At 40.0% G+C, this 19,642-nt stretch overlaps 1 protein-coding gene across 5 annotated transcripts in view; it reads left to right on the top strand.

Annotated features, from left to right (window-relative positions):
- The window catches only part of tgo (Aryl hydrocarbon receptor nuclear translocator homolog tgo), a 778,633-nt gene that overhangs the window by 562,779 nt on the left and 196,212 nt on the right, over positions 1 to 19,642 (top strand). For all 5 annotated transcript variants that reach the window (XM_067157348.2, XM_068230411.1, XM_067157335.2 and 2 more), the window contains one exon: positions 12,569 to 12,649. In XM_067157348.2, coding sequence (XP_067013449.2) covers positions 12,569 to 12,649 — 81 coding nt within the window. The remainder of the gene's footprint in view (positions 1 to 12,568; positions 12,650 to 19,642) is intronic.

Genomic DNA, 19,642 nt, shown 5'->3' with positions numbered 1-19,642 from the left:
GCAACACACAAACATGTCAGGAATATGTCCGAGGACTGGTCTGCCAGCCAGACGGCGCTTGTCAGAGCCGCCATCTCAATCTTATCGCTGTTAAATCCTCTTCGGCCGGATATATGCGAGTTCCGCAGGGATTTACCGTTGAGGAATACCGTTCGTTCATTGTATAATTGCATGTATCACGTTTAAAGCTCTTTGTGAAGGAAACCACGTAAATGAACTATCTCCAGCACATTCCGAACGAACTTTCAATTCAATGCATTATAAAACCTACGTGTGTTTGCCATTCGAATGCAGGTACAATGCAAACCTGATCGAGTGAGAAAAACTCGCCTTGGCGCTGGACAAGGTTATTCGTATATAATTATAACTGGAACATGTTCAACGTGGATAGAAGACGGATAGAAAGAATGGCCTTCAAGCGGTATACAACAAAGTATGCATCATAAGCATTTAAAACAACGTATGCCAAAGATGTAAAAAAAAAAAAAAAAAAAAAAAAAAAGAGAGAGAGAGAAAAAGAAAATAAAACATCATGCTTATCTCTAAAATGTAAGAAGTAAGAATTGTTGTAAACTATTATACTTACATATCCTCACATACTGTATTCACATTTTGTCTTAAGCTTGATTCTATATTGATAGGGGGCCTCCGTGGCTCAGACGGCAACGCGTCGGCCTCTCACCGCTGGATACCGTGGTTCAGATCCCGGTCATTTCATGTGAGATTTGTGCTGGACAAAGCGAAGGCGCGACAGGTTTTTCTCCGGGTACTCCAGTTTTTCCTGTCATCTTTCATTCCAGCAACACTCTCCATTCTCATTTCGTAGCATTTATCATTCATTAATACATAACTTTGGGAGTGGCGACCCCATCGTAATAATAGACTATGCCCTTGATTGTACGCACCAACATCCGTTCCCTCCTCACGGCCTGAGTACGACAGCATTGGAGACGTAGTCAGCCCACGATATCAGTAACATGCTTCGGAAAACCCATATCTCGAAGGCATTTATTTTCCTACTGGTGTTACATTTCAGAGTCCATGTTTTCAGCGCCGTACAGAAGCACTGAATCAGACGAAGTTGTGGAGTGTCTCCAAGCTGAGACTTCTGTCACGCAATAGATTCCTCATTTTCAGAAAGCTAGCACGAGCCATTTTCATTCGATATGCTAAGAATGTTATTCATTAACATGTTTAAATTGCGATGTGACTGTTATCAAGAATGATGATAATGCTGCTATAACATCATGCTATTCTGCGTTATCAGTAACTTAGGATAATGTTTAACTGATAATCTGTATTATACGATGTACGAAAACAAGATGTCCCTTATCATTTTATGAGATAATTAAATTATTTGTTCCGAAAACAAATGCAGTAATATATTGTGAATAGTGGGTAAGTTGTAATATTATGTGTTAATCACATTATTTCAGTTTATACAGCAGTAATGTTTGTCATTCATGACTCATTAATTATAATAATTTCTTTCTGTATTTATTCTCTCTCAACACTGCAATTTTGCACGTTGAAGCCGTACGGTGGCAGAAAATATTTCCGTTTCAATGCCCATCTGCTTACCGTAACTCCCTGCGGATAGGAACATTTTGTTTGTAAATTCAAGTTGGAAGATAATGTTGAAAAGAAGCACAAAACTTAATATTCTAAATATTTCTGTTGACGTGGTGTTTACAGACGGATACCAAAGAAGAAATCCTGCCTAAAGTTCAGTTTACATAATCTGTATCAAACGTTAGTTGGGAAAAGGTTTTATATTTTCGTGTTCGTGGTCTTCGAGCTTCCCTTCTCCTACCAACCACAGGATCGACATCCTGATTCGTATAAACTCATCAGCGACCACTAGTACAATAGACTATTAATGCGTCCAAGAAATATTATTGTGGTACGCTATCTTAATTTTCTTCATGGCAGATTGTCCCGAATGCCTACAGTCTATTATCTTCGAACTTGAAGTAGGTGCATTGAGTATGATATGAAAATTGGCATTTCCAAAACGAAATTGATGTCAGTAGGTAAGAAATCTAAGAGAATTCAATGTCGGGTTGGGAATACAAAGCTGGAGCAGGTAGATAATTTCAAATATTTAGGATGTGTGTTCTCCCAGGATGGTAGGATAGTAAGTGAGTTGAATCCAGGTGCAGCAAAGCTCCTGGAAGAAACTAGCTTTACACCAGTCTGCTTTCAGACCAACTTTGCTTTATGGGAGTGAGAGCTGGGTTGATTCAGGATATCTTATTCATAAGTTAGATGTAACAGATATGAAAGTAGATGTAACAGATCTGAAAGTAGCGAGAATGATTGCTGGTACAAACAGGTGGAAACAATTTCAGGAGGGTACTCGGAATGAGGAGATACAGGCTAAGTTAGGAATGAACTTGATGGATAAAGCTGTACGAAGAAACCGGGTTTGGTGGTGTGGTCATGTGAGGCGAATGGAGGAGGATACGTTACTTAGGAGAATAATGCACTCTGTTGTGGAGGGCAAGGGAAGCAGAGGGAGACCAAGACGACGATGGTTAGAATCAGTTTCTAACGATTTATAGGTAAGAGGTATAGAACTAAACGGAGCCACAGAACTAGTTACAGATAAAGGATTGCGGCGGCGGTTAATAAATTCACACAGGCTTGCAGACTGATCGCTGAGGGGCCTAACAGTCTATAATGAAGATGTATGTACATATGTATGAGGATTGATTCACTGGTTACCGGGCGAGTTGGCCGTGCGGTTAGGGTCGCGCAGCTGTGAGCTTGCATCCAGGAGATAGTGGGTTCGAACCCCACTGTCGGCAGCCCTGAATATGATTTTCCGTGGTTTCCCATTTTCATACCAGGCAAGTGCTGGGGCTGTACCTTAATTAAGGCCACGGCCACTTCCTTCCTACTCCTAGGCCTTTCCTATCCCATGGTCGCCATAAGACCTATCTGTGTCGATGCGACGTAAAGCAAATAGAAAAAAATTATTTACTGGTTGTGTTATTGTCACACTTACCGATAAAACGCTGAATTATGTCAACATACATACAGTGTGAAGTCGGATCTCTACTTTGGAAATATCGACCGTATTGTATCAGCAGACCATTCTCTGGCTGAGGAGACTATGTTGTGTTCATCCAAATAAAATAGAAACTGCTTCAAGTATTTTTGAATATGTGACATGCTGACTGGTAGTTTGAACTTCCGTTTTATAACATTCATGTAGGAATTTGTCAATAAGACATCGTTTGTTATTTTGAAGAGCACGTTCCGTTTTAAGAGTTGGGTTCCCCGTTCCTTCTTTCATCGGAAATCAGAACTAAATTTTCATTAAATGATAATGTTCATTTTCTTTGATTATAACTCACATGGTCTCGCAAGCATCAAAGTTCAGCAGTGCAAAACCAGCTTTTACTACTAGCTAGTGCCTTTACGTCGCACTGACACAGATAGGTCTTATGGCGACGATTGGAGAGGAAAGGTCTAAGAGTTGGAGGGAAGCGGCCGCGGCCTAAATTAAGGTATAGCCCTAGCATTTACCTGGAAACCAGCTTTTAAAGAACGTGAATAATACGAAGTATAGGGATATTCTTTGGTTAAAAATGTTACTAGATATATAATTCAACAGACGCAGCATCCCTTATAATATATAGAGCAAACTGACAAGGTTAAAATCAGCTGGTTATTTAAAAAAGGTCATGTCCTTTTTTCTGACCACATAGATCTAAAACTGGTGGTGTAAGGATTTTGTAGTTGTTTAGTAATTGTTAGTTAATGCTTATTTATTGGCATTACGTGTACCCGTTTGAGATGGGGCAGGCTATAGTTTTATGAGGCAGTTGATATCGTGGTCATAGCCATGACACCTGAAGTTTTGCGTGGATTACGAACCACTTGGATGTGACTCTTCATTTTAAAATCTAACATACATTAGACTATATTTGAACCACGGCCGCCTTGATGAGACTGTCACTCGGCTATCAAGCTCCCATTGCAAGTTATGTATATTTCTGTTTGAGCTGCATATGGTCGACTTTCTGACCTCCAAGTATACTGTGTAGTCGATCTTAATTATCTCTCTTGACAAGAACGGAATCTGGGAAGGAAAGCTCAAGATGTCATACATATTATGTATGGTTTTCTGTTTTAGAGAGCAGGATAATGTTTCATTACTGTAAGCTTGAAATAGGAAAGCTGTTATCGTTTCCTCCGTTCGATTACCATCAGCGCAAAGCGATTACCGGTAGTAAAAATATGACATATAATGTGCCCAATGTAGTAGACATTTTATAGTATACTAGCGCAAATACAGTCCGCGGCTCCTCTCGCATCGACTAGGTTTTGCAAATTCAAGCGATTATGTCCTTTGAGTAGATAGATAATGCCTTTATTGGTGGCGAAGTTGGGGCTCAAGGCCCTCTCTTACACTTAACCACTAGATGAGTATACATATACATAACTTATAATTTCGAATACAAATAAAACAAATAATACTAATAGCAATAATAATAATAATAATAATAATAATAATAATAATAATAATAATAATAATAATAATAATGAAAGAATCCTTAATTTTAAAATACACAAAATAACGTACACTTAAATTATTTAACTGCAGTAATCCATTCATTCATCCCATTGATTCCTTCATTCACTCAACAATTATCCAGCAAGTCAGCGGGATCTACCCAGCAAATGCTCCCGGCAAGCCACTTTAAACTTGCGATGAGAAGGATTTTCTCTAATGTTCGCAGGTAGCGAATTCCATGACCTAGACACAGAGATTATGAAGGAGCGGTTGTACACAGCAGTACGGTTTATAGGTATGGCAAGAGAGGAACCAGATCTTGTATTGTGTTTATGATAGGACGAGAGGTAAGAAAAAGATGAAGACAGATAGTCGGGAGTATTAGTGGAAAGAACTTTGTGCAGAAGCGATAGCATGTGAAGTTCACGGCGCTGGTGCACTCGAAGCCACGACAGCTCCTTATAATAAGGTGATATATGAGCATCATATCGCAGATTAAAGATGTATCTTATGGAGCTGTTCAGGCTCCGGTCCAGTTTCTTGTTACTGTCCCAGGTTATTCCAGTCAACACAGTGTCACAGTAGTCAAATATAGGTAGTATAAGAGAGCGAATTATTTGTACTTTAAGTCGAACAGAGAATATATTAGCGAACCGTTTCAGGGGATATAAGCTTTTATGTACTTTATTGCATGTGCTTATCACCTGTTGAGTCCAGTTTAGAGTCTCAGTCATGATAATTCCTAAGTTGGTCACTGAAGTAGAGTAGGGTATGATTTTATTGTTTAAAATTATTGGGGGGATGTTCTGTTGCTTGAGGGAATAAAGGTTTTCACTGGTACCGATAATAATAACTTGAGTCTTATTTGGATTCATTAATAAACTGTTTTTATTTGCATAGTCACTAAGATGTTGAAGGTCAGAATTTATTTTAGTAATTGCAGTATCAATATCACTCGGTTTTGAATGATAGTAAATCTGTATATCATCCGCGTACACTTGCAATTTGCAGAATTTAAGAGCTTTTGATATATCATTAATTTGGATGATAAATAGCAGTGGTCCAAGAACCGACCCCTGAGGGACGCCGAGGGTCTTCCTTTGCCATCCTGAACTCAAATTTCCAACTGTTACACGTTGCCGGCGATTTTCAAGATAAGATAAAAAGAAACGAAGTGATACACTGTTAAAATTTAGCTCTCGAAGTTTCTGCAGTAGTAACTGAGGATTAACAGTGTCGAAGGCACTACTGAGATCTAATAATGTCAATACAGTCACGTCCCGTTGGTACATTGCTGTCACGTGGTTTAAATAATAATCACAAACGTATGGTAGAATTATCTCGGTGCGGTTACTGCAAGTACTGTCACTGTGTTCATGTAAACAAGTCTGCTGCTCTGTTCTTCCTCGGTAGCAAGCACTGCTTGCTTGCCCAACAAGTTGATTTAAAAGGTAGACGATATTTGAGAAACTCTTGTATTAGGTGGTAAAATGTGCATGCAAGCTATACTGTAAACCAATATTCGAGTTGGTAATGATATCGGAATTATTCCGGCTCCTTCGTTGAATGGTTAACATAGAGGTCTTCGGTTCAGAGGATCCCCCGTTCGATTCCGGGTTCGTATGGAGATTTTAATCCAGTCTAGTTAATTCTTCTGACTCAGAGACTGGTGTTTATGTTTTTTCCAACCATCACCTCTGCATACACACGCACACCACAGAATCGCGCAATAATGAGGGTCGTGAAATTACGACCGAATAACGTCCATTTGTTTACTTCGAAGTTGACTGTATTAAGACTGTGTTTTAAAAAAATTACTGAAAAGTTTAGCGGTACCATTCTACTCATAAAACAAGTAATCATAAGCTCCGATTTGAAAACACAGACAGTGCATCGCGTGCTCTAGGATGCAGTCGCTCTAAAAAGTGTATAGAAGAAGATAGAAAAGAACTAGAGTTTCAGCTGTAGTTAAAGTCCATCATCGTCGTCATCTATAGGCTACCTGGTTTCGAACCTTCTAAAATGGTGTCATTTAGACAATCTACGCATGGATTTCTTTGTTCTAATTGCACTTCCATCTATCAGCGAAACCGAGCTTCACTGGACAGTATCTGCGGTTGAATTAATAGTATCAGTTGGATGCAGAATGGAACACCAGAGGTCTTATAGCGTGCCAACAACTATGGGACGGCGTGCCAAGATGTTTTCTCGCTGGGATCGAACTTGCAGAATTCGGACCATGAATCAGACACTGTGCCTCTGATTCACCGTGACAGCTACTACCGTGTAATAAATCATTATTGAAAAAAAAAAAAAAAGCTATTATATTGGAAAGAGAAAGTCGTGTTTCCAACTCCATCAACATTAAAGTGTGAGTTGTTTTAGTTTATTCATTACATAACGGAATCGTAAATCTCTTGATGCTATTTCATGTTAGAAAGGAGAAACTTATGCTTTCTTTCAACCACACAAAAACAAGGACGAGATTTTTATTGCATTTCTTATAGTAAAATCATTGTGGTGTTTCTCATTCTATCGTCCAATTGCTGGTTTGTTTAGGGGCTTAAATCGTTGTTTTTTTCAATTTTCTGCTTTTTCTATACACCAGAAATGACCGAGGGCTTATGTAATACTAAGTTATCGGACTTATTTCTAATATTCTGGTGTAGACTTTCGTGGCCAGTTACATAATCGCTAGAGGGAGTTTTCGGCCTTCAAAGCCCAAAAGACTACTCAAGAGATTATCCATATCTTACTTTCACAGGTAATAGTACTACAGATAGTGTTTATTCCCTTACCAGGATTTTATTTTGAAAGGGTTGATGGATAAAACCGAAATGTATAGTGCAGAAAATTATTCGAGGCTTGGCCACGGTGTTTATAGAAACTAAAACCAGTCGGCTTATTCAAATCTTTGTGTGTAGGTCAATGTTCTCGAACATATCCTAACGTCAAGGTTTATTCCAGGTTTTTTATTTTATTTATTTTTATTTTTTGCTAGGGGCTTTACGTCGCGCCGACACAGACAGGTCTTATGGCGACGATGGAATAGGAAAGGCCTAGGAGTTGGAAGGAAGCGGCCGTGGCCTTAATTAAGGTACAGCCCCAGCATTTGCCTGGTGTGAAAATGGGAAACCACGGAAAACCATTTTCAGGGCTGCCGATAGTGGGATTCGAACCTACTATCTCCCGGATGCAAGCTCACAGCCGTGCGCCTCTACGCGCACGGCCAACTCGCCCGGTATATTCCAGGTTTTACAACACTTTTTCAGTCTTTCATCATGCCTTATATATACGTTTTTTCACTTGCTAGGCTTTCCTATCTCGTTCCGTTTAATCAAGAAACTTGGACGAGCTGCTTCATCTTTCAGGCATTTAATTAATAAATAGCTATTGGGTGTTTTCTTCCAACTATATTATTTAGCTTCCTGTGTCAGCCTTCAGCGAATTATTTATTCGGTGTTATGCCCAGAAGCGTTCCACGGTTTTACAGGTACCTTCACATTATCCAGCTACTGAGGTACAAAATAGTCGGAAAATACCGCAACTTTATCTGACTGTGGACCGTCCGACGCGACTATCAACCAGCCTTCTTCAATGAAATCCGGTGGTATTAACGCCAGTGTTGCACACATTTTACAAAGCCGTTGAACCTCCATGTTTTCCTTGTAGGCCTACTCTTGTGTCAGGCCTATGTCCTGGTTCTTTCTCCAAAGGCACTGATCAAAAGGAAAAATGAATCCAGTCGGAAAGACGCTTCGTAATGTGTTTTTCACGGCGCGGCGGCGGTTTCGAAATCGTTTCTTAATGTGGCAGTAACTAATTACTAATACCTACAGAGAGGTAACTGTATGTGTCTTCTGACATATCCAGAAGCAAAGACAAAAGTATGGGGTATATTTGTGTCTCATCTTTGATTGTGCCGATGTCCACATGAATGCCACACAGTTCAGTGAACTGTCTTGGACAGCTATCGAATATCCCGTCCATGAAGAAGTTTTCGCCATTATTTAGTACATCGTGAGCTCTTCCACTCCAAATACCATCAGTCTGCGTTCTGTAACACAAGAATCGTCCACTTCCAGAAAACTACTGCCACCAGGAAACTTCATTACACTTTCTGACAAAAAAAAAAAAAAAAAAAAAAAAAAAAAAAAAAGTATCCAGAAGAAATGGTCGTATGTCAATGTAATTTCGTACATGTCGGCGTACACACCATCGGCGGGTATATAAATGATTAGAGTTGACATTCTCTGTGACAGGTAGAACTGCCACCAGAGTGCATTAGTGTTGTTACCAGGCCTGGCAGGATAGGGGCGTGAACAGCGTCAGATATTGAGTGATCACTGTGAAGGACACGGAGTTGCTGTGTACTCGTGTGATACAGTTTTATCAGCACCTGACAAAGTTTGAAATGGGCCTCCATGTGATGTGGCCGGCTGGTCGAATCGCTCAATATCCAGATTTGTGGGGCATTGGGATATGATAGCGACCCAATGATGGACTGCATGGGAACGTGAGGGCAGGCATACCGTCGTCAAGTTTCCAGTCGACCACGTCTGACCACAAGGGAGGATCTCCATATTGTGCACTAAGCTCATCGTAACCCCTTTACATCTGCGCCTGCCGTTTAAGAAGAATTTATGGACTCCCTGCAACATTCTGTGTCATTCCGCATCATTGGTCGGAGTTTAACAGCAGCCGAACTGGGGAATTACCGTCCCAAGCGTAGGCTGCCGTTAACACCACAACACAAACGGCTGCGTTTGGAGTGGTGCCGTGACCGGGAAGCATGGACTGCTGATGAATGGCGTCGCATTGTGTTCAGCAATGAATCGCGGTTCTGCACTACCCCGGATTTGCATCGTCTGCGAGTATGGTGGCGACCTGGGGAGGGGGTCTCATTCTTCCGAGGCATAGCGGTGTTACTCCTGGCGTCATGGTGTGGGGAACCTTCGGGTATGACTTCATGTCACGGCTGATGGTGATTGAAAGATCTCTGACGGCAAAACTGTACGTCACGGACATCCTGCGTCCTCGGGTGTTACCTCTTATGCGACAGTATCGTGGTGCCATTTTCCAACAGGGCAATGCCCGTCCACGCATGACACGTGTCTCCATGAACTGTCTGCGTAATGTTGTGGTAGACCCTGTGGCCAGCAAGATCCCCAGATCTGTCCCCGATAGAACATGTGTGGGACCAGTTCGGGCGCCAACACCGTCCCAGTTCCAGTATCCAGGATATCAAGGACCCGTTACAACAGTTGCGGGCCAACTTGCCTCAGGAGAGGGTACAATGGCTTTATGACATCCTTCCCAACCGAATAAGTGCATAAATCCAGGTCAAAGGGGGTCCAACGTCATACTGATATGGGCTTGTACTGCCAAGTTCTTTGTAATTTTGTCTCGATTTTGTAATCACTGAAATAGCATAGTTAGGAGCAAGATTCCTACTCTTTGTGAGGTCTCTGGACTATTTAGCTCCGATTCAGTCGAATTTGGCGATTTAAGGCCGGTTGTTCTTCCTGGAGACTATTGAAAATCCCACATATTGAGAAAAGCAGCTCGATTGGTTCTGGGTGATTTCCGACAAAAGAGTAGCGTTACAAAAATGTTGCAAAGTTTGGGCTGGGAAGAATTGGGAGAAAGAAGACGAGCTGCTCGACTAAGTGGTATGTTCCGAGCTGTCAGCGGAGAGATGGCGTGGAATGACATTAGTAGACGAATAAGTTTGAGTGGCGTCTTTAAAAGTAGGAAAGACCACAATATGAAGATAAAGTTGGAATTCAAGAAGACAAATTGGGGCAAATATTCATTTATAGGAAGGAGAGTTAGGGATTGGAATAACTTACCAATAAATTTCCAATTTCTTTGAAATCGTTTAAGAAAAGGCTAGGAAAAGAACAGATAGGGAATCTGCCACCTGGGCGACTGCCCTAAATGCAGATCAGTATTGATTGATTGATTGATCGCTGGATTGTGAATCCTCGTGACTCGGATTGACTAACGACTAGTTCACTTAACCATCGCATTATTGTTATTATTATTATTATTATTATTATTATTATTATTATTATTATTATTATTATTATTATTATTGTTGTTGTTGTTTGTGCTTAGTTAATGCAGAAACCCACATATTAGTTAAAATCGTTAAATATAATATTCATTAGAATCATCCATCATGCAATCGTTGTTAGCTTAGCATGTTATAAATTAAATGCTGAGCCATTTGCTCTCTCGTTACTCATTACATTCGTCTGTAGCAGTATAGATTCAGTGCAGGAGGTACTTTTGAGGTAATTACACTAATTGTAGTTGTTTCCAGCAGGTCTTGTAATGAATAATATGTTTTTGTATCAGAGGCATGAGGTTGAGTTTATGAAACTAAAATAAATGAGGAAGAAAAAAATATGTAGAGCAATGAAAAGAAGTTGGGTAGTTGTCCTGTTAAGATAACGCACGTTTGAGAATCGCAGCAGTTTTTTGGGGCTGGTAATCACGTTGTTTTTCCTTTGAAACAACGATCACTACAAAAACATTACATAGATTCATGAGTTGAAGAGCTCATTCATTCATTCATTCATTTACTTATTCATTCCTATTACTAATCTGTCCACAAGCGATTCTTTCTGGAACAGCTCTGCATTTACTATAGCTTCAGCTAATTGCATTGACTTGCCAGAAGTCATTGTTTAGTAGTATTTAAAGGTAATAGTCGGTGGCGCCGCCATACCGTGACGTTTTGGAACTACCGCGACCTGTATCAGGTGTGATCTACCTCGTGACTGTAAACACTGTCTGTGCTGGTCGTTGGCAAGGCGACGCGAATTATTGTTGTTTCAAACGGGGCGTGGTAATGGGGGGTCGCAGATGGATGGAACATTTCATTGTCGAAGTAATGCAGACATTTAAAATTCCTCCATCGATGGTGCCATCTGTGTATCGGGAATACCTTATGAAGCGTATTACCACCCGCAATGAACAGCGTAGTGGCCGATCGGGGGTGCTTAATGGTCGCGATTAGCGGCGTCTGGCTAGAATTGTCCATGGTGATAGACAAGACACTCTGGCTCAAATCACATCCACATTCAGTGCAGGAGGTACCAGACGTATAGCCAGCAGGTCAGTGCACTGTTCTTCAACTCAGTGCGGTACCAGAGTTAACACAAGCCCGGGCACATCCTCTCGCCTGGGCGCGTGACGTTGCTGATTTGATCCTGTTTCAGTTGTTTCAAGCTGATGGTAGGTTTCGCATATGGCGCCGGTCCCATGAAGCCATGGACTACAGCTTGTCAACAAGGCACTATACAGGCTGGTGGTAGTTCCATAATGGTGTGGGATGTGTCTGCGTGGCAGGGGTTGGATCCGCTTATCCAACTGAACAGGTCGTTGACCAGTAACTGCTACGTTGAACTACTTGCAGCCTTTGTGGTCTTCGCATACCCCAACAACGATGAGGTATTCCAGCAGGACAATGTACCGTGTCATCGGGTCCAAGTTGTCCGTAATTGTTCCGATAAGCTGTCTAGAGAGTTTCAACGACTGCTGTAGCCACCGCTTTTACCTATCGAGCATTTATGGGACGTGATGATGAGGTCCCTTCACACCGAAAGCCCTGCGCCTACAAATAGCAGGAAACTGTGGGTAGCTATCCAAACGTCATGGGTCAGAATCTCTCCAGAGTTCTTCCACTTGTGGAATCGATACCACGACTAGTTACTGCACTTGGCCGAGCTAGAGGAGGACCTGGACGATACTAGACCCTATCGCACGATAACTGACATGTCAGCGTATAGCAAGTGAAACAATGTGACGATCCCTAAATTAATTTCTGAACTAGCTAAACGATCGTCAAATCACAACTAGGAGAACGTCTCAGTTCCTTACCTTCGGATTTCGAGAGCTGAGTCTAATTTTCCATTGTTTTAATTTGGATAAATCTGTAGATTACTTTTCTGGCACATTAAAATGTTTGAATAACTATGTAATTAATTAATTCGGTTAATTACTTTAAACAAGATTTATTTTTATTTTTAACAGATCCGATGAGGACGACCCCAGTGGTAGCAAATATAGCCGGATGGAGGAGGAGAGCATTCAGGACAAGGAACGCTTTGCCAGGTAAATCTTTACTCTGGTCATTTACTTTATTCTCTCTCTGTGTCTTTTATTTTCTGGTGTTTGATTATTTTAAGATATTTCAAATAAGAATTTACTCTCAAAGTTTCGAGCAGTGTTATACAAAATAAACTGATATATCTATGCAATACAATTTTCAAAAGTAGTGGAATGCAGTCGAACGAAGTCAGATGATGCGGGAAATATTAGACTAGGAAATGAAATCTTAAAGGAAGTAGCTGAAGATTGTGAGATAGGTAGATATAATTACAAGTGAAGAGATACTGAATCGAATTAGTGAGAGGAGAATGCTGTGGTGAAATTTGACTGGATGAAAGGATAGAATGATAGGGCAGATTTCAAGACACCCAGGACTTGTTCAGTTTATTTTTTTAGAGAAGTGTAGGCTGTAAGTACGGTAAAGGTAGACCAAAGCATGAATATCACCAACATATTAGAATGGATCTATGATGTAATAGTTAAGTAGAAATGAAAAGGTTAGCACAAAATAAGGTAGCACGGAGAATTACATCAAACTAGTCGAGAACTGAGGACCCAAACAACAGCAAAAACACGTGTTGTTCGGAGGGTCATCTGACATTAAATGTATATAAATGGATTCCATGCAGCGGAAATGCAGTTTGATTGCTGGAGAAGAATACTTTTTTTTGCTTACTTCCAAATTATTTGAATCAAAGTGTGCTTTTACAATCTCTTTGAACCATTCATACAATTGTCCATGTTAAGGATTAATTTTGATGACGCTGAATATACTTATACAGTTGTGCCTGTAGAGTTGATCAGATGGGTTGATATTCTCAAGTTGAGTATTTGGTGATACTAATTTAATTAACTAATATAATTATAAACTGTAGAACAAGGGAGCTACATGCTGCAGCACATTCTTCTTTTTACCTGTGAGTGCATGTTATCCAATCAACATCCTTACGTTCACGCATACACCCTTTTTTGATGACGTGTTCAGATTACTGTTCTCATTCTGTAGTGATGTTTAGTATGTAGTGAAGAAATCATACTTCTAGTGCTATGAAGTGTTATAAATCTACTGTATAAATTGTATGCTTTACAGGTAAAGCTTGAAAAGGTAACGGAAGAAGATAAGATCTCCATATTACCCTTCTTGGTAATTATACTCGTAGCAGAAAATTATTTCAAGAAGTCGAAGTGAGCGGAAGAATATAACATCTACTGGGTACTATGTATCTTCTTATATTATTCTGGATAGCCCAGTAGGAGCTGCGTGAGTGAGTGAGTGAGTGAGTGAGTGAGTGAGTGAGGTTTAAGGAACAATACGAGGTAATTTTCAGCTCGAGTCAGAGTAGGTTTTCTTTTTCATTTTCCCGTTCTTGTTAAATGGAAGTTTCAAGAGCTATGCCTTTTTAATTTATTGTCGGCTTACCTAAGTAAAAGAAGAGTCTGAATATTTGACAAAGAATATAATCTGAGCATCACCACGTTTAAAAATTGAACCTTCTTCATAGGAATTCGTTAGGAAAGAAGAATTATACCGTTCAGAGATCCAAATTGGAATCCCTGTAGTGATGTGTTACATTCTCTCCTGGAGAGTCCGGCTCCATGGCTAAATGGTTAGCGTGGTGGCCTTTGGTCACAGGGGTCCCGGGTTCGATTCTCGGCTGGGTCGGGAATTTTAACCATAATTGGTTAATTCACCTGGCATGGGGACTGGGTGTTTGTCATTTAATGTCATCTTCAATCATCATTTCATCCTCATCACGACGCGCAGGTCGCCAACGGGAGTCAAATCAAAAGACCTGCACCTGGCAAGCTGAAGTCCTCGGCCACATCCCGGCACTAAAAGCCATACGCCATTTCATTTCATTTCATGTCATTTCATTTCTTCGGGCGATTCCACAGTCATTGTAAGAAAATATATTGTATAGAGACATAATCTACATCCATCTTCATATGACTGCCCTCAGTATGGTTTAGATCAACAATATTTCTTTTTGAACGTATATTTCACTTCCATAAGCGCAGTAGACTACGAATTTATAAACTTTTTGTAGTATTCGGAATCCCCGTGTCACCTATAAGTTCAGCCAGATGAATAAAAAATCAAGTAAGGGACCGAATCCAATCCCATACCGAAATATCTAAATGCACTTTCTGCACCATAGGTAAAAATTACTCAGGGCATCGTACAAGTTCCTACCTTTAGAAGTATATAACCATGGTGGCCTATTATATGAAATGGACTACAGTTATTGCAACAAAGATGACGACGACGTAAAATTGAACTTGAACGATCCATCTTTCCACCTGTTATTGCTCTACGTACTGCAAATTTGATGAGATTCCAACTTAATACATTATAGGTTTTGCATTTTTTTAATTAGAAGAACTTCGACAAGAATAGTCACGATGACACGTATTTTATAAGAATACGTATACTGAATCTTAAAACTATACACCTCTACAAAAATGCGGAATACCATTAACTCATTAGTGCTCAGAATTATTTACTTTATATTTCCAACATATATTTCTCGTGTAACTTATTAATGCATCACTTTTGTACAGGGGAAAGTAGCAAGATGCCAGTAATAATTCTACGACCTTACAGTACTTTTAAATCTTAAAACAGAATATCACATCTGTACTATACAGCAGATTACTTTGGAATGAAGGATTGTAACAGATGTAAATACAAACAGAATGCAAACGTAATGCATGTCTTATATTCTGCTTGTTCATGTTTGTACAGAAGTATTGAACAATTAAACATAATCAACTCCCAAACAATACCACATTTTTGGCTAATGCAAAAAAAAATTAGCCCGCCTGATAGCTATGATCGTTAAGACGTCAAGTCTATTATGGTCTGTCACAGTTTGTTAGCCGGTTCGAGCCCCGATGGTGGGAAATAATGTCACCATCAAGATGTTGGCCGGCAGGATAGGAGAAGTGGTGGTATACAGTGTTTAATCACTAGATTGTGTGCCAAAAATCTGGATTCATTTCATTTCCAAACCTCTCCGCAGTGTCTGTTTGGAGTGAGGGCATATGCCGCTTTTAATGGTGATTTGTTCGTCGGATGGAGCTGATAAGCCTCGAGCAGATCCCTTGATGTTATTCGATAAGAGTAGGCTATGTGCCGGCACCGGGTTTCACACACTCCCTTCCCAGGGGAGGGCATGTAGTCGTAAAAGCTCATTACGAAGATTCATCTCACTAAATTCCCGATTCTATGGAGAAGCGGGACGAGGGTTTGAGAAAAAAGAATATTCCTTATTACGCCCGTGTCTTGAAAGTGCGCCCCGTTCCAGCTCGTAAAATAGATTTAAATTCTCTAGAGAAAGACCAGGAATTGAACCCGGAGCAACCTGGTGGAAAATTTGCTATGCTAATTCCTCCTCAGCACATGTCTCGTCTGTTTTTTTTTGGTGGCGCTTTGCTAACTAGCTGTGGCACTGAGAATAACATTCATACTGTTAATGGGCTATTATTAGCATTATGATACCACAACTGTAATTTAGTGGTTATACCCACTAACTGTCAGAGCAACCTGGAGCTAACCTCCTATTGACTGCAGGTGGATTTTGTGGTTTGCTTACGGTCGTTGGGTGATATCCCTTCATCCTTGTGTGTGTTGTATCACTTTGGTTCCGCCAGGCAATTATACCTCTGTGCTGTTCGCTTCCTGAAGACTTTGTTTAACTAGATGCATATATATTTAGATATGGCTGTTTCGGCACGGCGAATAGCAACTTAAAAGAGAAGCGAGTTCGTATTCCGAAATATGTTGTTCTTCCTTCCTATGTGCGAACTATATTTAATTCCGCTCACTATTTTGATGCCATTGGATGTTGGGGAGGTTGTAATAGCTGACGGCACAGCCACTGGCAGAGCAACCGCGCTTCGAATTCCGGCCATTGCACCTCCCTGTGATTTGAATTCCACGTAAATCTAGAGGTCTTGTGACTATGATCAGAATATCAACAGCTACCTCAAACTGTAAGTTTGCTTTTGATACCAGTATTTTTCTCTGTATTAAGATCCGAAATCTGTCCTATATAAATAATTTAACATCAGCGTCCAACGTGAGTAGTCTCTTTATCTTAAGATTAGGTTCGTCTGTAAGTCAGATCTATACAAGTCGTTCGTCCGCGTGTTGATCATACCTACGGCGAATTAAATGCTGAGATACTGAAATATTTGGTACCAGGCTGATTAATTTTTCATATATCAAATTGAGCTCATGGCTTAAAATGGCTTTACGTACCGTACGACAAACGACGTCAAATGTCATAAATTTTATTTACAAGTCGTGCTTATTATATAACTTATTCACAAACACAGGGTCCACCTGTCGTAGTTGGATGGTGCTTACTTGGCTGTAGGCTGCCTAGCGAGGCCTTGAGGCATGATGGTACGTGCGATTAGAAGCTAGCTGTGCTTGCACCTGAGGCTTGGCTTTCAGACTGCCTCCAGACAAGCACCAGAGAACGACTACATAGTAACTGTTTAAATTACTAGTAACATCCAACTTACAGGTCATGCAGTGTAATAGCATCTCTTTAAGTACATGTAACTTAATCATCACTAAGTCTACCTGCTTCTGACGAAGGGAGCTCATGCTAACTGAACTAGTTGGAATTAGTATATTGATGTTTGATGTTAAGAATTAATTTATTAAATACGATCTCATGATGCAACAATTAATCTGAAATTCAGTGAATTAAAAAAAAACTTTCCTTGGCATATACGGGAATAAGTTTATTTAGTCTCTATATTTTATGCACGATTTGTGCTTGTTTTACGTTTCATTTTATTCGAAATAATGCAACGTTAAGATCGGAGATAATGATAGTGGTTTAATGTCCCGCCAGTTATGGCTTCCGGAGACTCCGAAGTAGCGGAAATTTTGTCCCACTGGAGTTCTTTTACGTGCTGGTTAATCGAACGACACAAGGCTGGCTTATTTGAGCACCTTCAGTTAGCACCGAAATGAGCTTACTCAGGAAGCCACTGCTTTACCGACAAAACTATTTAGCCGGACCGGAGTATATTTAACAGTCTCTTTGGTACTAATAAGACAAAATACTGTGTGGTTGATAAACTTTGTTCTTATGGCAGTCTCCTCATGGGGGAAGTTGTATTAATAAAATAAGATTGAACGTTTCAGCGATCATAAGTCTATCTTGGTAAGAGCTTTCTTTACCTTGTTCCTCGATGTTTCCCATTTTCACACCACGGCCGCTTCCCAGTCCTTTCCTATCCTATCGTCGCCATGAGATATATCTGTGTCGGTGCGACGTTGAGCAAATTGTAAGAAATTTACCCTGTTCCACAGTTTCTCCTTGGTCCTTCTATCCTGCATTAGTTATAATAATAAATATTCAGTGATTTAAAACTTAGTCTCCTTCTTCTGCTACTTCACCTTTTGAAGTGACGTAATTTTCGTGTTTATCTTTTTCGTACACTGTACACTTAATAAGTGCTAGGGTTCTTCTGTTGAGACAAAGTAGTGAAATAACAATATAAACAGTCTGTCCAGGGACCGACACAATGGCACATACATTGTAAGGTTATGTAAGTAAATGGTTGACTTTGTTTATCTATCGCCGGTCCGAGTGGCTCAGACGTTTAAAGTGCCGGCTTTCTGATGCCAAGTTGACAGATTCTATCCTGGCGGGAAAATGTTATGGCACCTCGGCGTCTGTGTAACTGTAAAATTAGTTAGTGAGACGTTAAACAATGGTATACTCATCATCAGGAGTGTCACAAGCTGATGAGGCACGTGTACGCAGAAGTCAGCTTCAGAGCACTGCTGAACAAAGACAGCGAAGGAGCAACACCACCTAGATCGTTGGAACGAAATTCTCGCGCTTTATTGCACATATCCATTTCTTTTTTAGATCTTCATCTTTCGGAAATCTAAAAATCTGTACTTTGCTATTGGCACTGTAGTTTCCCCTACAATTAGGCACACAACATTTGTAGACCATTATTGTATTTTGTATGACAAAATTACGGATCACTTTCACAAGGCATTGCCTCAACAGTCTGCCACTTTCCATTTAATCTCGACACCATGCACAGGCCTTATATCTAGGTGGTGTTGGAAGGAGGTACCTCAGGGGAAGAAGAAAGCTTTAAGAGGACGAGAAATTGAAGAGGAAGGTCCCACCTACGCAGCGGGAGAATTCTAATACTTTTAAAAAGAAAGACGTCTAATCATAATACAAAACTTTAAACTTAATTTACTCGCAAAACTAAGAATGATGTTTTTTTCAGGTTCGAACAACAATAAGTCGAGTTCTAATTAAGATATCTACCTCAAAAAGGTCTTAGATTGAAGATAAGTAGTTTAGGAATGTCTTGTGCTAGAACTGATAAAAAGATGTATCCTCGTTCAAAAACTGAGTACGAAGAAATGAAAAAAATAAAATTTTGCATTTTTGAAAGAATGTGTTATAATTCTTCGTGTAATCGTGATAAACTAATACATTTAGTAGGGGACATCAAGGACACTAACGATAATAGTTCGGCGAAAAAAATATTAAAATAAATGCATCTTTCTAGTTGCTAGGAAGTCTCAAAAAAGTGCCATTTTTAACAAATTCTTGGACACCCCTTAAATTATAAATTGGACAATCTGATAGCATAAAGTCTTCACTTACCTTCCTGTTAACTACAGTACTAACAGAATTTTAAAAGTTTTGGTGTAAAATAATGGATTTTTAATGAAATGTATGTGAATACCTTCAGTTGGTCGTTGACATATTTCCGTTTATTTTGCCTTAGAATCTTAGATGCTTGTTTTCGAACTTCGAATTTTTTTCTATGTTTCTTCTGATATTTTGCAATTCTAGTTCTAAAATGCCTTTTTCCTTTCTTCTAGTGCGCTCTCACATTCTTGATTTCACCAAGGATGTTTTGGTTTCTTGTGAAGGGATGAGATCTTTCACCGTTTTGATGATCTTAGTTTGAAATTTCTCCCAATTCTTCTGC

Source organism: Anabrus simplex, chromosome 1 (genome assembly GCF_040414725.1).
Source record: "Anabrus simplex isolate iqAnaSimp1 chromosome 1, ASM4041472v1, whole genome shotgun sequence".
NCBI lineage: Eukaryota > Metazoa > Arthropoda > Insecta > Orthoptera > Tettigoniidae > Anabrus > Anabrus simplex.
This window is presented reverse-complemented; position numbering and strand designations above follow the sequence as displayed.